The sequence below is a fragment of the Leptinotarsa decemlineata genome, unplaced genomic scaffold (genome assembly GCF_025532065.1).
Source record: "Leptinotarsa decemlineata unplaced genomic scaffold, Ldec_3_MD MMD2_tig00002974_RagTag_RagTag, whole genome shotgun sequence".
Classification (NCBI taxonomy): domain Eukaryota; kingdom Metazoa; phylum Arthropoda; class Insecta; order Coleoptera; family Chrysomelidae; genus Leptinotarsa; species Leptinotarsa decemlineata.
Window position 1 is genome coordinate 10342668 of NW_027412578.1, and position 27335 is coordinate 10370002.

Sequence of the window (27335 nt, forward strand, 5' to 3'; positions counted from 1 at the left end):
GTAAATATTTCTGAAGATTTGCACACAACAAACTAGCATATAGCCAATGGCGGTTGCTAAGTCAATGATTTCATCATCTTGAAATGACGCAGTAGACGATACACTAACTGAAGTTGATCTCTTTTATCTCATGTATATTGATTTGGGGTAAGGTGAGTAAATGATGCTCACAATTGAAGTAGTAAAAATATATTATTTATCACAATAACTATAGATTTACCAAAGGAAATGGATTCATTCGATACTGAAAGCCGAAGCAAAACACAAATAATAAGCGAGATAGTTATGTTATTCCTTGAATGTTCTCGTTTCAAAGAAGTCATGTAAGTTGTAATGGTAATAACAGAGAATGAATCGAAGTTCCCCACGTTGGGCGCCAAAATTCACTTCGTCCCAGTATCCTGAGGTTGCCTTAAAATCATATTACGCTCCTGATGCGATATAAAAAAATTGAACTCAACAGAACAAAAAAGATATGAGTCTATTTTTTATGAACTTTTGTTGGGCACTGCCATAATAACTGACTTGACCTCACTGTATTGCTGTAGTCCGTTCTCTCCCAGTTCTCTGCCGAATCCTGAATCTTTGAATCCGCCAAACGGAACTTGAGTGCATATCACGTTGTAACAATTTACCCAAACTGTACCGGCCCTGATTCCTTGCGTGAGGTAATTGATTTTGTCGATATCTTTAGAGATAATAGCGGACGCGAGACCGTAGTTGGTGTCGTTCGCTCTTGCGATTATTTCGTCCAGGTGTTTGAATTTGAAAATTTGTTGAACTGGCCCGAAAATCTATAAAGTGAAATATATTTTATTACGATCAACACAAATAAAAGCATGAACATTTTCATAGAGGACAAATTACTCACCTCTTCTTTGGCAATGATATTGTTGTCTTCAACATCGACTAGCACTGTGGGCTGAACAAAGTAACCCTCATCTCCATGTCTTTCTCCACCATGAACCAACTTGGCGCCTTGACGTGCTCCTTCTTTGACGAGAGAGAGAATCTTATTCATTTGTTCTTCGTCTATTTGAGGACCTTGCTCCGTGTTCAGGCTAAACGGATTTCCTGGAAGCATTTGCATGTATATGAGCGAAAGAGTTTTCAAAAAGACTCCCCTATTTTTTTTTATTAAAGCAAGAACCGCATCGACCAGAAAGGGTTATTAGCGGGGTTCATTGCAAGTTATAATAGATATATACACACATATATAGATATACAGTGTGTAACAACGAAAACTTAACAGAGCCGTTTTTTAATATGAAAAGTAAGATTTAAAAAAAAAGCTCGGACACGTCGATTTCTAATTGAAGGGGGACACCTTTCAGAATAATCAGATTTTTTGTAGTACGCACCCCCTCGGAGGGGTGCGCCTGACGACCCTTATTTAGATAGTGAAAGTAGGTCGAGTGGCACCTTGTTTTAAAGGTCTTTGGAATACCTTTACAACTCTGGTAAAAAAATTTTTTTGTAACGATTGGTTTTCGAGATAATTTGAAGTTTGAATTGCCATGTTAATGATACATTAGACAGACCAATCGGTAACTTGTATGCCAAAATAAAAAAAAAATTCGAGCAGTTCTTATCAGTTTTTTGTTAAAAAAAATCCCTTTTTTAAAATCAATACCCACTCCTCTTCTTCCAGTTTTCATTAGTACATCGTTCGATTGTTTTGTTTAAACGGGCCGTGTATTGTTATTTGTTTAAAAATGCCGTACACTACTGCTGAAAGGGTTTCAGTTATTGCTTTATTTTTTGGCAACGACCAAATTGCTAATAGAACATCAATTTTATTTAACGAGCAAAACCCTGGTAAACACTTAAGCAGAAAGTACGTTCTGGATTTGGTCACAAAATTCAGGGAGACAGGTTCGGTTTTAAATAAGAAAAGAAATGTTTAGAGAAGGGTGGTGAATGACGATAATGCGATTGGAGTGACTGGTCAAGTCATCGCCAATCCCAGATTAAGTACCAGAGGTTTATCAGCAATGGCCGGAATAAGCCATATGAGCGCATGGAGAATCCTTAAAAACCACAAATTCCATCCTTACAAAATTAAACTAGTTCATGAACTCAATGAGGATGATTTTCACCGAAGACAGGAGTTTTGTGAGGGCATGAGTGAGAGATTAATGCAAAATCCCGAGCTGCTTTATAAAATCTGTTTTTCGGACGAAAGCTCATTTTATTTAAATGGTTGCGTGAACCGTCACAATTGCCGTTATTGATCGGATGAAAACCCAAGACAATACGCAGAAATACATACCCAACATCCCCAAAAGTTGAATGTCTGGGCCGGAATATTAGGCAATGATATTATAGGTCCATTTTTCATTGATGGAAATTTAACCGGTGATTATTATTTACAACTTCTTGAAGAGGCAATACAACCTCGTATATTTGAAATAATTGAACAGGATCCAAGATGTCAAGATGAATTTATCCATTTTCAACAGGACGGTGCACCACCCAATTATGCCCAGCAGGTTCAAAATTTTTTGAATAATCATTTTGAAGGACAATGGATTGGCAGAAGGGATCCAATTGATTGGCCAGCACGATCACCAGATTTAACACCACTGGACTACTTTTTGTGGGGATATTCAAAGTTTATGCTACACAGCCACCTAATTTGGATGAATTACGTCGTAGAATTATTGATGAATACTGAGCTATAACTCCTGAGATGTTGAATAATGTAAGAGCAACATTCGAACAAAATCTTTATTGTTGCATGGAGCAAAATGGCGCACATTTTGAACATTTACTCTAAATTTCCCATGTGAGTTACCCTTATTAGGTGTTACTTTTTTGTGTGTGCTTTAAAAACAATTATTGGGGTTTATTAACCCTAAAACAGTTTTTTAAACTTTTCTATGTAATCAGCATTCAAGGAAATCAGCAGGTTGTATTCGTTGTGTAGGTAAGTTTTTAGTATGATTCACTTTTTTTTCAGAAGCATAAAATATCCACGTCAAAAGGCAACCTTCATAAGGAGGTGCCACTCAATTTACCTAAAATGTAAGGGTGGTAACCAACCCCATCACCCGAAAAAATCTCCTCGCAATAAACAAATAAATCTTACTTTTTTACGAAATCAAATGGTAGCAGTTGTCATGAAAGTTCTGAACGTAAATTGTACCTTAAAAACAATTTGATTTATTTTGAAAAGAGTTGAACTCAATAAAAATACCTTTAAATTTTCAAATTATCTCGAAAACTAATCGTTACAAAAATTTTCTTTCAACAGAGATGTAAAGGTATTCGAAAGACCTTTAAAACAAGGTGCCACTCGACCTACTTTCCCTATCTGAATAAGGGTCGTCGGACACACCCCTCCGAGGGGGTGCGTACCACAAAAAATCTGATTAGTCTGAAAGGTGTTCCCCTTTAATTAGAAATTGACTTGTCCGAGCTTTTTTTAAAAATCCTATTTTTTATATTCAAAAACGGCTCTGTTAAGTTTTCGTTGTTACACACTGTATACACACATATATACGAACTTCATATTTGATTGTATACATTAATTTTCTTTATAAATTGTATAGTTTTCTCCATATTGTTATTCAAAGTAAGTTTTATGTTCTCACTGATGTTCATTAGTTTTCGTTCTTCATTGTAGTAGGGGCAGAGACATATGATGTGTTCCACTGTCAACGGTGTATTGCAAAATTCACATAATTCACACAAAAACAAATCAGAATCACAGTCACACAGACCCATATCTCTAACATACACAATTTGCAAAATTTTGGAAAAAATCATCAACGCAAGACTCGTCTATTTTCTAGAACAGAATGATCTAATCATTTCAGAGCAAAGTGGATTCCGAAAAAACCGCTCCACATCAGATAACCTGATAAATTTAGAATCGGACATACACGAATCCTTTGCAACAAAGCAAAAATTGATGGCAGTTTTTTTTGATATCGAACGAGCCTGACAGAGTCTGGAGAAAACTCCCCTAATTGTTTTTTTTAAATATAAACTGATATTGTTTAGAAACTTTCTAACAAATGGCTTTCACAAACACGGAAATATCATTTTCAATGAGATGTAGCCAGGAGTAGTTTACAACTTAATCTTGAAACTAGAGATGTTGAGGTTAGTTTTTCCAAACATATTTCCAAACATTGCATATCAAATACTCACAAACATCTTGTAGCATTTTAAAACTAGTCAAATATTCACTAGCAATCAAGTCTTTTAGATGAGTGTGTGAAAGCTATTATCAGGGTTTTTCTGGCCGTGATCTGCAGATTTGTATATCTGACGTTTTGTCTACTACTGCGGTAGACATCAAAGGCGATGTGGTAACGGTCGTAGAGCCCAACTTGATTCTCAAGTTGTCCCTAACACATCAACTACGATGCTCTGGTATTTGACTCTGGTTTTATATAATTAGCGGGCGGGCTTGGTTTCTCTTAATTGGATTACTAGATCTTGTTTGTGTACCATCAAGGACAGGTAGCCAGATTTTAATCCCTGTGTTTCTGAATTTTTATTGCCTCTTTACTCTAGTGAAACGCTGAAGAAACTACACGCAACAAGAATTTGCTTTACGATAGCTTCTTCAGTAGCAGTTGAATGAAAATCTCACAATAAAGTATTCAATGTCGGTCGATTCCTTCACATAACAAACTTACCAACTACACGCTTCTTCGCCCTTTCGACGGACCTCTCAACGAACTCGTCATATATTTTGTCTTCGACGAAGGTTCTGGAACCGGCGCAACAAACTTGACCTTGATTGAAGAAAATGCCAAAGTGGGCGGTTTCAACCGCGTGTTGGATGTCGGCGTCCGCAAGAATGATGTTAGGGCTTTTTCCGCCAAGCTCCAACGTGGTACGCTTGAGGTTGAATTTTCCTGAATTGTTCTGGATAAGTTTTCCCACCTCAGTAGAGCCCGTGAATGCGATTTTGTCCACCTGGAAGAAATAGTATGAATACAGTTTTACATTTGAAAGTAAATGCAAACATTTAGATAACATACAAAAGAAAAGCTATAGGGAATCAATTGAAACCAGTCACAAAAAACGTGAAAAAAACTCCTCTACCATCTAGTAATAATAATAATTTTATTAGTCTCAAGAAACACACAGTTTTGAGACACGTCAATACATTTTCTAAAATAGGTTTGACAGGATAAGATTCGTCAATATAGTTTCTAAAAAATGCTTGTAGATAAATTAGATTCACAAAAAAATACAAGTTAACAAGATAAAATTCCAATCTTATAAAAATTGACTGAAATGTACAGCCATGAGCTTTTACAAATTATAAATCACACAGCTAACATATTATATACATTCAAAGTTGAGTAAAAGTTCGGGAGGTGAAAAAGTTCTCTTTCTTCTTGAATAACTTTGAAAAATTTATCAATTTCATATAAAGGAAGCAGATTTTCATAGACAATAACTGAATATAGGGTCATTATTTTAAGTTTTACAAATATTGGTCGAGACTTTTCATCATAATTGGCAGAGATTATGCTTCTTACTGCTGATTTTTGAATAACAAATATTCTATTAAGATGTACCTTTGATGCATTATTCCAATTGATCATAGGTACCATACCTAAGGAGTGAATGAAAAAGTGAATGATATTTGTACTCCCAAAAATTTGGTAGAATTTTTGTTATCTCGATTTAAGCAGATTGTTTCATACGTTAGAGTTTCTGTTTTTTGTTAATCGAGAATCAAGTCATTTGGTGTGAACCATGATCGATCTTTCTCTAATATGTTATTATGAATCAAACGAGGATCATCTATTTTATATATTTTTATGCCCAAGGTTGCATCATCTGCATACAATATAGTTTCTATGTCTGACGAGTTCATCACGTAGTGCATATAATAATGATAATAATAATAAGGTTTATTCACGAATTTTTACAAAATAATTTCACAAATACACAGTAATACAACATATAGATACATCATATAAATAGGTAGGTATATAATAAAATTGATTTGCGAATAAACAAGTGCTTGTGCGTGATATTCAACCTAGTGAAAATAAACTTTCATTCCTTTATTCTGTTGAAAGGTAAATAATTTTCCTGTTCAATATATCTTATATGCTCAAAAGTGAAGTCCTACTTATACAATTAATGATAAAAACTGTATAAATTGCCCTCTATAATTATCATTCCAATTGTAATTCAACTTAACCAGCCATACTAATTCACTAACTACGAGTAATCACTTATTGTGCTTCAGAGAAAACAGATTCGAGTAATGGGAACAAAGGTAAAGCTTAAAACGCAAATTCATTGTGCATTTCACATGGGTTATGAATGATTTTGAAGAATTTCTCTTGTTTATATGAATCGCCTAGTTGCCTTGTCCATAATTGTTATCTGATACTTAAATAGATTTATTAGTGGCCGACGTTAAATTAACATCTGAATGTATTTTGAATTCCAACGCATCAAGGCCATGATAAATTATGGTTCAATATTAGATTGAGATTTATTGAACGTACATAAACACCAGAATTGAAATAAAAAAACTGCGAAGAGCATACCAGAAATGATACACTTGGTTTGAAAAAATATATATACAGGGTGTTCTCAATGCCGATAAAAAAATGACAGTTGCGTTTTCAAAATATTTCATAAAATGATATTTTTTTAAATGGAACACCCTATATTTTATCATGTATTCCGTTTCGTGATAACATTCTCAATAACAAAGCTCATACCTCCTTTCTTTCAAAAGTTGAAAATGAGCGACTTATGTGGAAATATTTCTTTCTTTCATTTGTACAAAAAATTTCATTGTTTTGGCGAATAAAGAGCTATAAAATATCGGATAAATATTAAAAAACAACGATTTGGGCCCTTCTCTTGACACTACGTGTTGCTTTCAATACAATTCGGTCATCAATTTCAATATAATTTTTCAGTTCATCTACATTATTATGTTTTATTTTGTACACCTCATTTTTCAGAGGTGTCCAAAATACACAGATAAAAATCTAGAGGTGTCATGTCTGGTGAACGAGGAGGCCATTTAACAGTGGCAACATTCTTTTCACGCCACTGAAATTATGTGAGGGTGGAATTATTTGGATTTAACCTCAAAGTAGTCTAAAACGTCAATTTCTTATCTTCAGATATTACAAAACATTTTTTAGTTCTCCTTATCTCAAAAACTTTTTCATTGTTACTGAATTGACGATGAAGCACAGCAAAAAAACTAGGTAATTCATGATCGGGGAACGAATTACTGTAGTGTTGGAGTGCTCTTACGCTATTTTTCTGTCAAACTAAGTAGTCCAACATATCACATTTTTCTTGATGGGAAAACGGCATTTTGAAGAATATTCAAACAGTAGTTAGTAATGAAATATTGTCATTCGTATAAGTACCAAAAATGGATGTACGGACAATCATGAGGTTTTATTTGCCAAAACAAAGACATTTTTTTGTACTAGTGAAATAAATAAATATTTCCACATAAGTCGCTCATTTTTAACTTAAGGAAGAAAGGTGATATGAGCTTTGTTTTTGAGAATGTTTTTACGAATCGAAATGCATGATAAAATATAGGGTGTTCCATTAAAAAAAATCATTTTATGGAAAACGCGATTGTCAATTTTTTTTTTCGGCATCGAGAAGGCCAATAAAAATCAATAATAACGGAGTAAGCAATGGTGCCGACTTAATTTGAAACACACTATATATATATATATATATATATATATATATATATATATATATATATATATATATATATATATATATATATATATATATATATATATATATATATATTTATTTTTTGATTGATGCAACTAATTTTCCTTTATTTTGAGTATTTCAATATTAAATTCTACAAAAAGGATTTGAAGCTTTATATCTTCTATTAATTATCTGCGAGCGCTTTCGACAGTTGGTAGTACTGTCATCATCTGGCACTCTTCAAACTTGAGGAATGACGAAACAAAATTTAACACACACGCTAATTTTTTAATGGACCATTATCACCCAACTAAAAGAAGATTCCAGTTATCGTATATTTAATTCACTTCAGGTGTTAACGATGTTGCAATTTCATTTTCTCAGAATCAAATTGTTAGGTACCTAATTAAAAACAGGGTTTACTGCTGTTCAACGTGTTCAATTTTTATCGCGAGAACATGATTACTAGTAATTTCAAAATACACGTGACATTTTAATTATATTTATATTCTACTAGTACTATGTTGATGTATCGCTGCTGTTCCAACGAACTTAGGCGTGCGCAGCGTTATAGAACAGTGCTTTCAAAAAATTGTTCTACAGCGCCATCTAGTGGCGAGTTACAGAAAAATTGATAGCCTAAAAACCTCCTCTATGAAAAATTACTTATATATGTCAAGTTTCATCACGATCGGTTGAGCGATGAGAGTTTATGAGAAGTTTATCACTTACCAACCAACCAACCAACCAACCAACCAACCAACCAACAAACATCCATTTTTATATATGGGATTATAGATCTGTATTTTTTCATAGCAAGTGTATAAAAATAACTTTGAACGGACGAATTACAACGTTATCATTCTTTATGAACATGATAATATGATGAGGGGTAATAATGATTGTGTTACCTCAGGCAAAGATACAAACTCAAATACAATGAATACATATGTTAAGGAATAAATACTGCAAAAGGCAGAGTTCGTTTGCCAAGAAGACGATTACTACTCAACCTAGAAACAATAATTTTTTAAAAATTTTCTATTCCTTTCTCAAAATCTGCAAAATTATTGGTGACAGTCTATCGCAGGTCTCATCTTTCTCCGTAGCCCGCGCTCCAATATCTACGACACAAAAACAAAACATGTGTCGTAGATATTGGTTTGCAGAGTCTAATGATTTTTTTACGTTTATGTGTATGAACTGTTATATAGAGCTCAAATATGGCATTGAAATTTCAAGCCAGATGGAAGCGTTGCCAGATACAACGCCATTTCTTTATATTTCCAGCATTTGATTAGAACTTGATGAATTTGAATCTAAATTGAACGGTCATCATAACGGGTCTTCATCAAGCACTTCCTATCTTCAACATATTTGAAGAACACTTTATTGTGAGATTTTCACTAAACGATTTTACAATGGAGTTAGTTACTCCATAAATTTAGAGTATTTTTTCAGTGAAATTATTTGAGAGTTATCCTAAGGTTAACGTTTTGCCACCATCTCAAATGGCATTATCAAGGAGTATCATGTTCATCTCTTGGCTCCTCTTGGAAGCTATTGGCTCCTCTTGGTTCTTATCGAGCAACGTCTAAATTACGTCTAAATTGGTAGCAAATTGCCAAAAACAGATTCTCTCTGGTCTGGATTCCTGGTCATACTGGCCTGGAAGGCAATGAGGCTGCTGACTCCCTTGCAAAGGAGGGTGCTGCAAGCTGCTTCGTCGGACCGAAACCTGTCATTGGCATCGCTTTAGGCTTTGCCAAACAAAGACTGAACACCTGGATGGCAAGAAGAGTTATGAACTTCTGGCAGAGTCCAGGATTGGCTCACTCCAAGGCGTTTATTGACCCTTCGAAGCTTGATACCAAACAGTTGTTGGACTACAGTAGGGATGAACTGCGAATTCTAACAGGCCTTCTTACAGGTCACTGTCATTTGAATCATCATATGCAGAGACTCAGACTGTCGGAAGACAGTGTGTTTCGCCTCTGTTTAGAAAATGACGAAACAGCAGAGAGAGATCCTTGTACCTTGGGACTCCATGTACCTCGGGACAACTTCATAATCATTACAAAATTTAGCCCAAGAATTGAATCAAGCAACATCTAGCGGTCATTTAAAACACCAATTCGATTGCACTCAAAAAAAGTCGGCCATTTTGACTCGTCACGTCATTGCGGTGCGTTGTCAAATTTTTCGCGTGCTTTTTTATATATGCCTAATAATTGTTGTGTTTCCTGAAAATTTTTAAAGTAAGTAATCTGATATGAGTATAATTAGGTGACAACTACATTTGTAATAACTTATGTAGCAGGTAAATACTGGATTTACGATTGAAAAAACTTAACCACACTTTTTTGCAAAACAAACGAAATTCGTACCTTGGGACAGTGATATTTTTTTACCTTTTTACCTTGGGGCTGTCCCTAAGTACAAACATTTGATAATTTCTATAGTCCACTCTAGTTTACTTATAATTATTCGTTTTACTGTTATTTTAGATGCCTCGGAGTAAAAATAACGTTACTAGACCCCAACCAATTGCAGAAAATGTTGAAAATGCCGTTAAAAAGGTGATTGAAAAACGATGTTCTATCCAAAAAGCTGCCGAAGAGTTTAAGGTTTCAAAATCTTCAATAGGTCATGAAGCTGAATAAAGAAAACGAAACTACAACTGTCATTTATAAACCCAATGATGCTGTGAAGAGAGTCTTGAATGATGAAGAGGAATAGCAATTAGTCGAGTATTTATCAACAGCATCCAAATTTCATTATGGCATACCTAAAGAGCACTTCTTGAAACTAGCATATCAGTACGCAGTAGCTTTGAAGAAAACGTGAGAAAACAAGAGTCTCAACCGATACTCCTGAAAAACTGGAATTGGAGCAGTTGGCTGCATTATAAAAAAATATGAAGACTGTAAAAAAGAGAGTTTTCAAGAAAAAATTTAATATTCTAGTTCAGAGGAAGTCACTAATGTGATTTTAGAAAGTGACGACGATCCATATGATGATGATCAAGAGGAAAATAATTGTGTTGGATGTGGAGAAAATTATTTTGTTACATCACGTAAATAAGACTGGATTCAATGTGTTACTTGTTGCTTTTGGGTGCACGAAGATTCCACCAGTTTTGATAATTATTGTCAAAAATGTGGTCCAATGTCCAAAAAAGTAGGATATATTTTATTGTCTTGTCTCGATCTGCCTTAGTTCGTAAATTGATTGTTAATTACTGGTAATAACCAAAGTTCCAAAGCATAACTGTTGAGTTCTTAAACTAATTTAGGTATATGTGAAATCTTTATTCTTACTAATTTTTAAGAGAAAGTGTTTATAAATAAATGCTATTAAAAAAACTAGACTTTCTATTACTTATGCTCTCTGAGAGTTGATTTTTCAGTTTTCACTTTTTTATCTGACAAATAAGCATATATGGGTTATATTTTTACGGCTTATTTTACAATGTATTATGTTTTTTAAATTTCAATAAAAATCCTGAAGATATTTGTCCCAAGGTACAAATATCGGTGTCCCAAAGTACCTCACTTTGTACCTTGGGACATAAAACCCAGTTTTTTTTTATTTTCTCACAAATAAATCATCGTGTGTATTTTCCTATCATAAGAATATTTTGACGATCATATTATTATACGGTGGTTACTGAATTGACGATGAAGCACAGCAAAAAAACTAGGTAATTCATGATCGGGGAACGAATTACTGTAGTGTTGGAGTGCTCTTACGCTATTTTTCTGTCAAACTAAGTAGTCCAACATATCACATTTTTCTTGATGGGAAAACGGCATTTTGAAGAATATTCAAACAGTAGTTGACAGTAGTTAGTAATGAAATATTGTCATTCGTATAAGTACCAAAAATGGATGTACGGACAATCATGAGGTTTTATTTGCCAAAACGTGTTACATCACGTAAATAAGACTGGATTCAATGTGTTACTTGTTGCTTTTGGGTGCACGAAGATTCCACCAGTTTTGATAATTATTGTCAAAAATGTGGTCCAAAGTCCAAAAAAGTAGGATATATTTTATTGTCTTGTCTCGATCTGCCTTAGTTCGTAAATTAATTGTTAATTACTGGTAATAACCAAAGTTCCAAAGCATAACTGTTCAGTTCTTAAACTAATTTAGGTATATGTGAAATCTTTATTCTTACTAATTTTTAAGAGAAAGTGATTATAAATAAATGCTATTAAAAAAACTAGACTTTCTATTACTTATGCTCTCTGAGAGTTGATTTTTCAGTTTTCACTTTTTTATCTGACAAATAAGCATATATGGGTTATATTTTTACGGCTTATTACAATGTATTATGTTTTTTAAATTTCAATAAAAATCCTGAAGATATTTGTCCCAAGGTACAAATATCGGTGTCCCAAAGTACCTCATTTTGTACCTTGGAACATAAAACCCAATCAGTTTTTTTTATTTTCTCACAAATAAATCATCGTGTGTATTTTCCTATCATAAGAATATTTTGATGATCATATTATTATACGGTGGTAAAAAAATCAATGCTTCAAGTCAGTTCTTGCTCAAATTATGGAGGTTCGAAAAAAAGTGTCCCAAAGTACAAGGATCTCCCCTACTTTGTGCCTTCCCCGCTGAGTACCGCAAAGCCGTACTTTTACCATCTGACCTGAAAGACCACTCACCATACAAGTCGAGTGTGAATAGTTGTGAGCCACAATAATTCCTTGCGGGTTGCGGTGGAGGTTCGAATTGACCCACTCACTTTAGACCTAACCCTAACCCATTCCTCCAGAAATGGGCCTCATCGCTGAAGATGATTTTTCGATGAAAATTAGGTTCAATTGCCAACTGCTCCAAAGCCCATTCAGCGAAAAGACGTCGTTTTTCTTTACCTTCAGTTTCTTGGTCAGTTTAATATTGTACGGGTGCAGACCCAAGTCACGACGCAAAATTCGCCAAGTTGTGGTCTGCGAAAGGCCGAGTTCTTGTGAGCGATGCGAAATCGACTGCCTCGGATCCTCCTGCACACTCTCACAGACAGCGGTGATGTTTTCGACAGTTCTTGCGTTTCGTCGACGTACGGGTGTTGGTTGACCGTTTACTGAACCAGTGGACTCACACTACATTGCGAATAATCCTCTCGATAGGACGATTATGGCGGCCGTAAAATGGGTGGAGCGCGCGTTACGTTGTCCGAACAGATCATCCATTTTGATGAAACAATTTTATCATTTTTATCTTCGAAATAACGGCATTCACTCACCTTAGGATTATCCACGATGGCGGCTCCGGCGTCTCCGAATCCGGGCACCACGTTGACCACTCCGGCGGGAAATCCGGCCTCCTTGATCAGTTCGGCCATGTAGAGCGCTGTGAGGGGCGTCTGCTCGGCGGGCTTAATCACGATCGTGTTGCCAGTACACAGGGCGGGCGCTATTTTCCAGACGAACATCAAGACGGGGAAGTTCCAGGGGATGATTTGGCCACAAACACCGACCGGTTCTAGGCGGGTGTACGCGAAGAAGTTGCCGTCCATGGGGATGGTTTTGCCGTGGATCTTGTCCGCCCAACCGGCGTAGTATCTGAGGACGCTGACACTGCCGAGAACGTCGACGTTGTAGGAATTGGAGTAGGGTTTGCCGTTGTCCAAAGATTCCAAACTCTGTAATGATATCGGGTGATTTTTTAAGAGGTATAGGATTTTATTTTCAAAACAACACAAAAAATTTGAAAAAATTGATGAAATCTTAATTGAAATCGATAGAACGATCGCTATAATTTAATATTTGAAGATGATTTCATGCAAATGTTGTCCGCGGCTCCGCTTTAGATGGCCCATGCGCAAGGTCCAATTTTGGCACACTCTCTCTAACATATCGACAGGTATTTCACGTATAAATGCTTCAATATTAGCTTCCAGAGCGTCAGTCGTTGCATGAGCCTTAACATGACCCCACAAGACATAATCCAAAGGCGTTAAATCACACGATCTAGGCGGCCAATTGACAGGCCCCAAACGTGATATAAACTGTTCACCGAAGGCGGCTCCTAATTGGGTCATTGTTTCGCGTGCCGTGTGGCATGTGGCACCGTCTTGTTGAAACCAAATTCTTCCATTTTGGGCAGCAAAAAGTTGTCAATCATCACACGGTAGCGCTCGCCATTCACAGTAACATTCCGGCCATTGTCACCTTTGAAGAAGTACAGCCCGATGATGCCACCGACCCATAATCCACACCAAACAGTGAATTTTTCAGGATGCATCGGTAGCTCTTGCAATGCTTGTGTCTGGTCTTCATTCGATAAAAATGCCAACTTTGCCAGCGCCCATTCACCAAATGTTAGACGTCGTGGGAGGTCGTGTGGCTTAAATTCTTGCACCAGCTGTATCTTATAAGGCTTTACACCCAAATCCTTTTTCAAAATTTTCCACGTAGTGGAGTAACAGAGGCCCAATTGCTGCGAACGGCGGCGAATCGACATTTCACGGTCATCACGAACACTGGCGGATACAGCCACAATATTTTCTTCAGTCCTCACTCTACGTATGCTTGTTGGTGGTTTAATGCCCAATAATGTAAACTGGGTTCAAAATTTAGTCACAATCTTCCGAATAGCTCCCTCAGTAGGCCGACGAAGCTGCCCATAAATTGGAATAAGTGCACGATGCACTTTCTTCACCAAGCATGAATTTTGATAATAAAATTCAATAATTTGCAAGCGATGTTCATTCGTAAGTCGAATCATGGTTAAATTATAGACCAAACTGACAAGTTTGACAATGACACAAGACATGATTCACGCGTGATCTGTCAAAAACAGTCTTGCCAAAAGATACCAGCAAAAAAATCATCCATTAATAAATATAACACTCGATAATCTAATTTGAAATGTAGGATTTTCCCTACAACTATTTAGTTTAGAAAAATTTCATTTCATTACTGATTTTTATTTTTGTATTATAAATTCTTGTTAGGAAATTAACTTTTCATAATTCTATTATCGAGGAGTCGTTCAAAATATCCATCAGCTTGTTTTTTTATGTTAAATCTTTAATTTTAATTTTTACTTAGCATTTTTGTATTTTTCATTGCATATCTTTGGAAAGTTCTTTTCTTTTGAAACGAGAGTTTATTGCCGAAAAACAGATGAATATTTAGAACGAAACCACTTGGGATGTTTCGAGTAGGTACTCATAGTTAAAACTTTTATGGATTAAGACAAGGGCCCAAGTGGTTGACCTTTCTTGACTAAATTTATAACCCCGAGCATCGTGAGAGATAATTTTTCAAGAGTTAACTGGGAACACATTTTCTTAGCCGAGGTATTCATTCTGATCAAGGATTTTGGCCGGAAACTAATGCTAATTCTGATTCTCCTCGACACGAGGTTACACTGTTATTTTCTGTTTGTTCATTTGTTGGTGTTGTTAATAAATTTTATTATTTGTAAACGCTGTTTCCGAGTGATTAATAATTCACCTATCACCAGTCCCCATAGAAAATACATTTTATTGACTCAATAATGACAATTTTAGCCGAACACCAAATGTCTTCTGAATATTCATTAATAATGTATGCGGAATATAGTAGGTATCCTGTGATGTGATTTTTCAAACCTTTCATTCAATTTACAAGGGCAGTACTGTATAATTTAAGCAAATAAGCTGTCAGAGCGACAGATAGTTTTGGAATAAAAGAAAAACAAATAGTTATTTGTCTACCAAGGTCGCGAAGTTGATTTTTTCGCGAGTAAGGAGCCCAAAATTTTTTCGGACCAACATTCGGCAGAGGAGCCCAAAATTTTTTCGGGCTAACATTCGGCGTAGCGTACCCCCGCTAGGTGGCTACCTTGTATATGAATCGACATAACTTTTGATTTTGAGTAGATTGACATGACCCCTCCTAGCGTCCGGAAAGGTCAAATAAAAAAAAGTCGGAGAATGCTATATCAGCGTTGCGACGCTACTTGTTCTTCAGTCGTCAGTTTGGAATTTGAATTCTTTTCCGAAGACAGCGATGGACGGTATCACTTGGACTCAATAGCAAGGCCTTCTTCGTTCTACAAAAAAGTGCAACAGCCATAGGTGTGGCATGAGTGACATCGAGGAAGACCCGGGTGTTGGACGCTTCCGATGCCCGAAATATAAGCAGAAAGGTTGCGCTACGATGTCATTCACGGCTAAACAGTCAGCATGTTCATGTATGGTCAAGGTTAGGTTAGGTTAGATAGGTTAGGTTAGGTTAGGTTAGGTTAGGTTAGGTAGGTTAGGTTAGGTAGGTAGGTTAGGTTAGGTTAGGTCAGGTGCGGAGCCTCTTTTCATGGAAATATAGTGTTTTTAAGCCATTTGGAACAACTTTATCATTTGACCTCTGCAGACCCTGACCCGATGCCCGAAGTATAAGCAGAAAGGTTGCGCTACGATGTCATTGACGACTAAACAGTAGCATGTTCATGTATGGTCAAGGTTAGGTTAGGTTAGGTAGGTAGGTTAGGTTAGGTTAGGTCAGGTGCAGAGCCTCTTTTCATGGAAATATAGTGTTTTTAAGCCATTTGGAACAACTTTATCATTTGACCTCTGCGGACCCTGACTTTTTTATTTGACCTTTCCGGACGCTAGCGGTCATGTCAATCGACTTATAATCAAAAGTTATGTCGATTCATATACAAGCTAGTCACCTAGCGGGGGTACGCTAAGCCGAATTTTTACCATTTTTCAAAGCGAATGCAATTTCACAACTTAAGTGAACTTATGGTAACCGTGTCATTGAATAACAAAGATAAGACTTCTGGAATTATTTACAGAACAAAACTGAGCTTATGAAATTTATCAACAAATCCAGGCTCTGTTTGCTATTATTTGTTATGTTAAATGTTGATTTATTACATATTATATTTATATAATACCACTTTCAGACATGGAATTATCAGTGTCATTTTCATTAGCTTGATTTTCAATAATGATTATCTTCACTTGAAAGCTGTTTACTAAAGTATTATACTGATTCAGATTCTTTGGAGTGAATATTCGTTTTAATAATTTGTACTAGTTTTTGAAAATGTTTTTATTAGACTTACGTATTCTTCTTGTTCGCTTTAACTTTGCTTATCGTTTCTGAATATGGCCTTATAATAATAATAATAATATCGTTTATACATTTATACATAAAAGGAAAAGGGTTAGTCAAAGGCCATCTTCCACCCCTCCCAAAAATTATACAGTGAGTGTAAGAAAATAATTATAATAATACTTACTTACTATCATAACAATGATAGAGAAGAGAAAAAAATTAATAGATCAAATTGTTGCTAATAAATCTTAATATTTATAACGTTATTTAGGTCAATTTAACAATTTCATTGCACTAACATACATTGAATTTTAAATTAGCACTGAGCAGTAAGCAACTGTTATTTTATTTCTTTCTTAAATTGATTTATTGATTTGAAAGGGGTAAAATTTCGTTCAGATAAGAAGGGGCTATATAAGAAAAAACATGCTTGAAATTTGAAAGTACGGTGCCTAGGTATGTTGAATGAGTTAATTCTCAAATTGACCATATGTATGTCAGAATAAATATAAATAAATATAAATAAACTATATAAATAACTAGGTGTTTCAGTTTGAAGCAACTTAAACAAAACATTTTTTATCAAATATTGGATTCTGTACCTCACATTCAGCTCCTTAATTTTTAACAAAAATGGTGTGACATATTCACCATATGGTATACAGCATACGAATCGCATGCATTTTGTATACGTTGTTACTTCTACTTGTTATATTGCGGCAAAAAATTGTAATACACCTAACAATACTCGAGTAAATAAGAGTTTTAACAAACCTGAGTTTCATTTCTTCTGATAGCTGATACTTGAATTTATATAGCGATTTGAGTTTGAAGAACGATACTATGAACATGTTTGTCACATGTTCATGGAAAGACAAAGAGCTATCTATCTATGGTTATGCCAAGATTTTTAGCACTGTCTACCCAGTCAATGTCTGCGTTATCGAGAGTGAGCCTATAGTTACACTGAGTTTCTACTATTTGTCTTTGAAACCCTATGCATAAGGCCAAAGTATAGGAGTATAGAGTATAGGAATGTTTTGAGCAAATCTGTGTTTATATTGGCCACGCAACTTTCTGTATCGGTGTTATGAGAATACAAATATAACTGCATATCATCTGCGTATAGATGTACTTGACAATGTGATAATAAAGTGGGGTAATCAAAAATAAACACTGAAAACATCAAGGGTCCTAAAATACTTCCCTGCGGTACACCTGAGATTGTTTCTTTTGGGGATGAACATGAGTAATCATCCAGTTTGACCCTCTGTGATCGGCCTGTGAGATAGCTGGTCATCCATTTGAGAGAAATGTCATCGAATCCTACGAACTTGAGCTTGTTGATGAGTAAATCGAAATTAACTAAATTGAAAGCAGTACTTTGATCAAGCAGTACTAAAATGATGACTTTTGATTGATCTCTGAATCTCGCAAGATCCTCGATTACGAAAAGCTCTTACATGACGGTAAACATTTTTCTCGAATATTTTAGAGAATGAAGGCAAAATGCTGATAGGGCGTAGGTCACTGAATATGGTAGGTACATTCTTTTTTGTCTACCTAGGAAAACAACGTACTTTTGTCTATTTCCTAATACGACACCAGAGGGAGTATCGCTCATTTTGAATTCCCCATACATATGGATGATGATACTCACTGCAATGTATGATGCATCCCTCTCAACGAGATCGGCCAATTTGTACAGGAGGCGACCCCTCTGGGAGGCGTCCATCGTCCTCCATGGCGAACCGAATCTGAATGCTTCACTAGCCGCCTCTACAGCCAAATCTACATCCGCTTTGCCACCCCTTTGAACTTCTGTGATGGGTCGACCTGTTGTAGGATTGATGGTTTGGAAAGTTTCGCCGGATTTTGACTTTTGCCATTCGTTGTTTATGAAAACCTGAAAAAAGAGAGGAATCTGTTAAAAATCTGTTATAGTCTGACAGGGGTATATTTTTAGATGAGATCAGTTTTTGGGAAAGCCTGTTTTTTCCGTTAACCAGCTGTCGTTCCCCTACGAATGACAATCCTCGTAAGTCGAAACTTGAGTGAGCTGAGGTTTAACGAGGTCTTGCCTTTTAGGATGCAATTCTTATCCCGGAAATGATTATGAAAAAAAAACGATAATTTACAAATAATGAAAATATTAGTGGCTAAATACGTGTTATAGTAGAGGAACCCAACTGGGGATATTGGCGACTTCTAAATAATTTATTTTACAATAATTATCAACTACGTAAATACAGTGCTAATAATGTTAATTGCGTGAGAGACCTGTAACAGTTCATTATCAATTCATTATTGCTTCAACGTACCTGCTTCCTCTTACAATATAGGTTTCCTTTCGTTCTAGAAGAAAATTCTCCCAATACATTTCCAATTACATTGGGAGTTACACCCTGATTTTTTTTCTGTAAAGATTGTTTCCAACTGTTCTACGTTTGTCTTGATATATATTTTTTTAAGGTAACCCCAGAATAAAAAGTCTAATGGGGCTAAATCTGGCGAGCTAGCTGGCCAAAAAATATCGGAATATCTACGAATTAACCTTCTTTCGAATATATTTTCAAGTTATTGCCTTACTTCCATCGTACTATAATATGTTGCGAGGTCCTGCTGGTACCATACCTGTTACATCAAAATGGGTAATAAAACATACCCATAATAACGTGCAAGTGTATTTATTTTATTCGAAAACTGTAGGTTGAAAAGAAATGTATGCAGCAGAAATCAGGAAGCACGATTTGGAAAAAACATTATTGTGAATAAAATTTTGCGAGACAAGATTGGAAATATTCTGGATAATATATTCTGTGAAACACAGTTTTTATGGAGGAGTCAATTATTCTTTCTGCTTTTCCGGGAATTTAACCTCTCACAATATATTATGTAAACAAATATAAATCAATGGGAAAGCTGCTGGAGTGTAATCTTCCATAAAAATAAAATAATCATTGGAGAATGACAAAATTTTTATATATTGAAGATAATGATTTCAACTCGTTGGCCCAGAAAAGAAAATATAAGATTAGATAAACAATGGGAATGATATAATTCTAAAACAATGAACTTGGCCGTTATCATTGCTAAACTAACAAAGGCTCCTGTTGCCAAGTGAATGACATGTACGATTGTAGATCAACCAATTAAATGGTAAATCGTTAAATTATGGAACCCTGAATCTTAACGATTCACCTAGAGGCGGATTTCCACCGACCGGACAAAACCTCAAAACAGCAACTGTGTCCATGTCGACGGAACAAAAACTTGAGCTGTCAAAATAAGAAACATTTTGAAGGAAGTGTCGCGGGCGACTGTTTATGTCAACAACGAAATGTCCCGTCGGCAGGCGGAAATATCAAAAGGCTAGTTTATAGTCTTAGAAATTTTTGGTCTATAAAGTTTTTTTCTGAAAGTCGATCCTTTTCGACTCATTCGAGAGTGAAAGTGTCAATTTTTCAACCAATAAATCCTCGTTTTTAGATGGTTTTTAACGAATAATTCAAAAAGTATTTCATAAACAAAAATTATTCTCAATAAAAATTATGTTTATGAAAAAAAAAACAAAAAGAATGGTGTATATATATATATATATATATATATATATATATATATTCATCGGAAAAGTCTAGGGATATTTTTATAACATACTAAATATCATAAAAATAAATGCATGAGGTCGTTTAATTTCGATTAAATTGATAGTATTAATGTCCTACGTATTTTAATAATGTTCGTATGTTAATCTGATCGTTTGCATGATGCGCCTAATCTGACAAAAAAAAATTAATATTTTTTTAAATCATTGAACTTGAATAATTAAAAAGCTCAGGAAATAGCATGCAAATAAATAAGTGTATGTTTTTCAAGTAGAATACTTGTATTTATAAGAAAATAATTTTAAGAAAAGGCTCAAAAAATTATATTTTTTTTATAATCAATTGATTAATTGATCATCATCTTCATCTTCATCACGAACGAGTCTTTGTGATCAGCTGTGATGGCGTCATGTCAACAGAATTCAGAGTGGGGACGGAGTGAGATAATAAAAGATAGAGAAAAAGTGAAAGAGGAATAGAAACTCGGAGAGGGAAATATAGGTATCATACAGCTGCACGCATTAAACTTTATCGACCAATTTTTGTTATTTCGGCTTGCGGAAATCGTCAGATTATATATTTTTTTGTTATCCTTGAATTATTTCCTTCGAAATAAAAAAAAATTAGCTACGCTCGAGAATGTCGAAATGACGTTATTTTTTTACAACTTTGCTACCCTCCCGTTTCTTTACGTCACTCTCAAATTGTCAGATTACTGGAATATACACTTTTCAGCAGGTAATTAACTCACCCTACCTTAATCTGACGCGCTCGAGAATTTCTGATTATCATTTTTTTACTAATCTGATCCTTTATCCTTCACGGGTGGTCTTATATATGGGGCTCATATTGGTGGAGGTACTTAACCGGGTACAAGGTATCCCCCCTGTATAATGATCTGCTGCGCTTTAGTAAATCCCGAAATCCCCACTTGGGCTTGCCTATTATTATGAGCAGAGAAAAGAAAAAGTAAAAGTATTTTCCAAGGATATGGCTGAGGTATGTGGATGATGTTTTCGCGATATTCTATAACAAAAAATCGAATATTGAGGACTTTGTTTTCCATCAATAAAATTCACGTATGAGTTAGAAAATAAAGGACAACTTCCATTTCTTGACGTTTTGGTAATGAGGAGCCTATAAGGAGGGCTAGAATACGATGTATTTAGAAAGGAAACATGCACGTATTCCTGACAGTTCACATCACTGTGGACAGCACAAACGTGCTGGGCTGAATTTTCTATTGCATCGTCATTTGACTTTTCCTCCCACACATAACAGATTCACAAAAAGAAAACAGGAAATATCAGCCACTAACGGTTTCCCGAGGGGTATTTTAGATTATATAATAAGGAGGAAAAAATTTAGGCTAAGAATTAACGAAATTACGACTTTTAAAAACGACGAAAACCAAGATAAATATAACTCAGTTCCATACCACCAATACACGAAGAACTTTGGAAAGATTTTCAAGGAACTAGGTATGAAGGTGGTTTTTAAGACAAGTCATTCACTACAGAGCCTTTTAGGAAATACAAAAGACAAGTCGAGAATTCGGAAAAGTCTGGAATTTACGAAATTAAATATAAGGACTGCGATACAAAATATTAGAGACAGACAAAAACATCTATTAAAATAAGATACAGGGAACACCAGAAAAATCAGCAGTCGCCCATCATATTTTGCAACAAAACCATTCCATAGACTTCAGTTCATTAAGATTAGTTAGACAAGTTAACAACAACATGCATCTAGATGCCTATGAGAGTGTGGAAATAAGTAAACATAATAATATTATGAATAACGATGGTGGACCAATACCTATATAGCTTGTTAAAATAATATTTTAATTATTAGATTTACCTGACTATTACATAAGGACACCTTGTAAAATTGATTTAAGACTAGTAGATAAAGTAATATTGTAAAATTAATTTAAGGCACTTAGCATAGGTATCTATGGTATAAATAAGAATAACATTGTAAGGATATTTAGTTTAATCTTCCTCTTGAAGATGATCACTTGGTGATCGAAACCCGTGTTTTGTTTTGGGAAAAAACTCCAGTAATATTCTTCGAAATCGTTAATGATTATAAAATTCTGTGAGTTTCAAAGATTGGAAATATTCTCTGAAGAATATGTTACGAAAGGTAATGATAATAAAAAGATCAGTGACCTCGTTAATGTCAAGAAAACAAGATTAGATAAATTGTATGAATGTTATAATTCATCTTCATTATGAAATTATTCCAAAACAATGAACTTGGGCCTATGTAATGCTTGCATTAGAATCAGCTGTTATTATCACTAAACTGTAAAAACCCCTTGCTGCCAAGGACATGGTATCATCTATGACTGTAGACCAACCCATACAACAGTAAATCGTTAAATTATGGATGCCACTTTAATTCTCAACCTTGAACGACTCGTTTAATAATAGTGATTGCACTGGTTTTACCCATTTTTTTCTCCTCAAAAAAATTACAAGGAATCTCTCAGTTATTTAAGAGTATTACGATATACTCTAGTTTTTGTTGCTGATGTAGAAATCCATGGTCACTTCATTTGGTGAATCTTAATTTTAAAAATTCCTTGGAAATGATTATTGATTGATTGATTGATATATAGTAATTTCATAAACTAGTTGAGGCGTAGTTTACGAAAATGATTGAATGGTGTTATGTTGTTATTATTATATTGAATTACAATAGTTCTCAAGTTGAAATTCGTGTTCAACAGAAAGAAGAAATTCACTTTTTCGTAAAGTATCAATACTTAAAAATAAAAGATTCTGAAAGAAAAGAACATTTACAATGAAAAATAAAACACTCCGAATTTGACAATGTTCTTTAAATAAACACTAGCAGCACTTCCATATGGAAACTTTTTTAACTAAAATATATATGAATATTACTGGAGTTCCAACACCAAACCGTTACCTTCTTCCTCTTGAAGATGATCACTTTGTGATCGAAACACGTGTCGAGATGTTAAAAATAACGATTTGGTGTTGGGAAAAAACTCCAGTAATATTCATTACTACACCAAAGGTTCCAAACAGTGCATCACAAATTCATAGTATACAGGGTGTAACATAAGTACTTACGTTAAAATATTCAAGTGACGTATTCCTGAGACAATTAAAAAAAGTCTATATGAACTTGTATCCGGAAATGCTTCATTTCGGAGATACAGGGTGTTGAAATTGAAATTTTTTGTTCGCTTTTTGAAAATAACTCTTGCAAAAAATAAGTTATTTGCACGAAATTCGGTACCCAGTGTTTTTTGACGTGGTAAATCATAATTAAGTATCAATTTTCATGTAAGATCTAGAGGGCGCTGCGTACGCTGTTATTATTTATTTCAAGTTGCCTAACTTTTTTGACAGTGAACTTTTGGTACTTTTCATGAAAAAACCTAATTTCCACACCTTTTCCAAGTAAAAAAGGTACACCTCGTCTATTGCTCTACGCCAATGAAACATATTTTTTCCTTGGTTCAATAAATATTGAAGGTCCGCCAAGTCTCTCAATCTGATAGATATCGGAGATCCCACAATTGAGGTATAGGAATGGATTTATGAAGAGTCAGACCCTGTATTATTAATGTTTCAAATGTTCACAAAAAGCTAAATAAGTGGATGCTGGAGGCGTGTTTGGCAACGGATGTGAAAGGGATATTTGGATGAGTCGGTTTCAAAGAAATGAAAAACTGCTTGTTAACTGTCTGAGAAACCATTGAGTACCCAGAAACAAGAACTGGTACCATGTATTAAGATTTCTTGTCTCTCATGAAATATTTCAGTGAGTCATTCTTTTATTATCAAATACAAATAATACGGTATTTCATTAAGCGTTTCCTATCTTTAAGTTAAAATAAAACGAAGTGTGAGATATCAGCGATTTTTTTAAATCGTTTGAAAGACCTATTGATGCCATTATGTGTGGTGGATTCAAATTCATCCACCTCATTGCGAATAATCCTTTTGGCAGAACACCTATTTTGATAAAACAATTTCATTATTTCCACGTTTTGTTGAATGCTATATCCGTCCACTGTGATTTGGCAAAACAGACTGAAGGAATAACAACTGATTTAACAGATATAGCTTCAACAAACGTCTGTTATCAATTGTCAGTTCGAAATTCCCTGTTAGAAGACCCGTTAGAATGTAGATATAGTACTTTACTTACAGTTCCAGGGTGAAACTAAATTTTTTCTAACAACTTCATACAGAAGAATTTCAATTTTAGCAGTTCATTAATGTTGAATCATGAAGAAATGAGAATCTTACGTCGCACCAACGGTAATGCTTAGGGTAATAAAATGTGAAAATTGCAAAAACTGCTTCTAGTATTTTCATAACACGCCATATATTATGAGATGGCTTCACATATCACTTTCTGCTGAAAAATATTAAACCCTGGTGTTCGAGAACACCAGAACTGCAACACTCTTCTCGAAGTACCCATCTTTTACCAACAAAGTTGGCGTCTTTAGGAGATGAGGCTTGTTCTTAATTTTTTGACCAAAAACAACGCCGTAATCACGCCTCAGCCTCCGTATTCATCAGATTTGGCCCGCTGCATCTTTTTCCTGTTCCCAAGATTGAAGAGAACTATGAAAGGAGGGCGTTTTGCGACGATTGAAGACTACTTTGAAGGTAACAAAATATACATTTATGAAGGAATAAATATTTTTGAGAAAAATGAAAATTTTTCTTATTTTTTGAACAGTCCTCGTATTTCCCATATCGACATATTTGCATACTGGTGAATATTATTTCAAATGTCTCACAATTTACTACAACCCACTATAGACCTATTTACTCATTAGTTGATTTTGGATTCCGCATAATTGTTCTCATGAATATTCATCAACATGGTAGTGAAATAGCAATAGTTATTCAAATGGTATTTGAGGTTTCATTCAAAACAATTTTGATTGAATAGGAGATTGTATTATCTTACAATTACAATGAAAGATCAATCAAAGATTATATCAACTTGATTGGTTTCACGTAGGCGTTGTTTTTACAAGATATTAGATTATTCTGTACAAAATTAACTTTGAAAGTGAATATAGTGAAATTATAACCCCAACCCGCTAAATCCTGAATGTGCATGTGCTGATATGTTCGTGTCTGCCAGGAAAAAACTTATTAAAAATTGAAACGAAAATTTATTGAAGTATAACTCCACTCACCCCTAACTAAAAATTAAGATGTTCTATCGAAAAATAAACATAAGCGCAAATAAAAATAGTTCAGTTATCTAGTTTGCCTTCACCAAATATTGAGATTAATTCTATGATTAAATCAATAACTAGCCTTGAAAAGTTTTCATTGAGAAACCCAGGAGTCCAAAAATATTCTATTTATACTACTTACTAATTTGATAAAGCCGTAACCTTCATGTATTTGAAAGAAATTATATATTTCAAAAAATATATTCAAAACCTAAAGTAACACTTAACAGACTATTGCTTCACGAAATGTTTTAAAAGACAGCATATACATTTCAACAGACAATTAATTCTTGCTTACCCCAGAATACAAGACATTCGGCGATTCTTGTGGCGCCGGTAAAGCTTGTGCAGAATAGCTGCACCTTTGGAATTTGGTGACACCGTTGCGAATGAGCCTCAACATGATTCGAACTTGACTGGCAAAAATTATCACCTACTACGATTCATAAACGCGTGTTGCAAAATAAACTAATCGTGGAAGGTCGGAGAAAACCGAATAGCCCACAGAAATCAGCTGATGTGAATGAACACTACAAAAATGAAACATCGATCAGGGTTGCCATATAAGAATATTCAAAGTACTAAGAGCTAAGTCACAATTTTGTCGCGCGCTGCAAGTTCTCCGACCAATAAGAAACTTTCTCTCGCATTCCTTTGGGATAGTTAGTTTATCAGGGATATATATTGAGAGCATATTATTATTAGCTTGTAATCAGTAATTGAATAGAACTGGCCGATACTTGATGAAAATCCATATTCAAAAAACTAATAAATAGCATAACATTTGAGTTATGCTTGAAGAAGCTATTGTATAGCGAAACACGTGTCGCGGTTTTTGTAAAACCCTTATAGTGAAAATCATAGAATAAATTCTATTTATTAGTTTTTTTTTGTAATCAGTACTTCGAATACAGGTAGACAATCGTTATTCCTCGGCAATTTTTCAGATATTGAGACCAATTGATGGCGTATTATTATAGTTTGACAGTTCAATGTTGTTTATTGAAAAGTTATTTCTGTTTGAATTCTTTTACACTATCCAAATAGTTTTCACAACTGCGGGTATGATACATGCCATACTGAGTGAATTTTATTGCAATCATAAATTTTAACCTCAAAAATTTGGAATGGTTTTGTCTGATAGACCTTTTCGTCAGATTTTTTGGGCGCATGCGTCAGCATTCGTGATGTCTTTTGTGAACGAATGTGTTGAAGTATCTGATTGTAAAGAATACAAAATTAAAAAAAAAATACGAAATAAATTTCTTTCAAATAAGCTATAAGAACTTGTGATTAGTTACGTATTTTGGGCACACAGGTTGGGTCATCCAGCCTGTGTGCTTGATGTATTTTGATCGAACATATAGAGGGAATAGTTTTTGGCGGGAATGACAGATCTGAAATACGATTAGTGTGAACAGTATAATATATCTATGATCAAAATATATCTATTATTATACCTGCCCGAAAAAGAACAACAAAACCGTGTTGTTATGGAGTTTGTATAAATCGTTGGAAACCAATACCTACCACTTTATAAACTTGACAAAACTTTGTGGCCATTACTCATGAGAATGACGTCTGTCTACGCGAGCTGTCTGTAAGAAAATGTTTATACATCAAAAAAAATATTTTTCAAACAGTTTCCTGAATTCTCCTTAGTGAGTAGCTGAGATGGACTTCCAATTTCATTATGCAATGATTATTGAGTTAGTCC

General features: G+C 34.7%; 1 protein-coding gene across 1 annotated transcript; it reads right to left on the reverse strand.

Moving 5' to 3' along the window:
* Positions 1–173: 173 nt before the first annotated feature.
* On the reverse strand, positions 174–26106 carry Aldh (Aldehyde dehydrogenase). Its single transcript, XM_023163996.2, has 6 exons — positions 25917–26106; positions 18426–18671; positions 12958–13356; positions 4653–4935; positions 872–1074; positions 174–794 (listed from the first exon to the last, which is right to left on the reverse strand). The coding sequence occupies exons 1-6, from the start codon at positions 26019–26021 to the stop codon at positions 489–491; spliced, it is 1542 nt and encodes a 513-aa protein (XP_023019764.2). The 5' UTR covers positions 26022–26106; the 3' UTR covers positions 174–488.
* Between the last annotated feature and the right edge of the window lie 1229 nt (positions 26107–27335).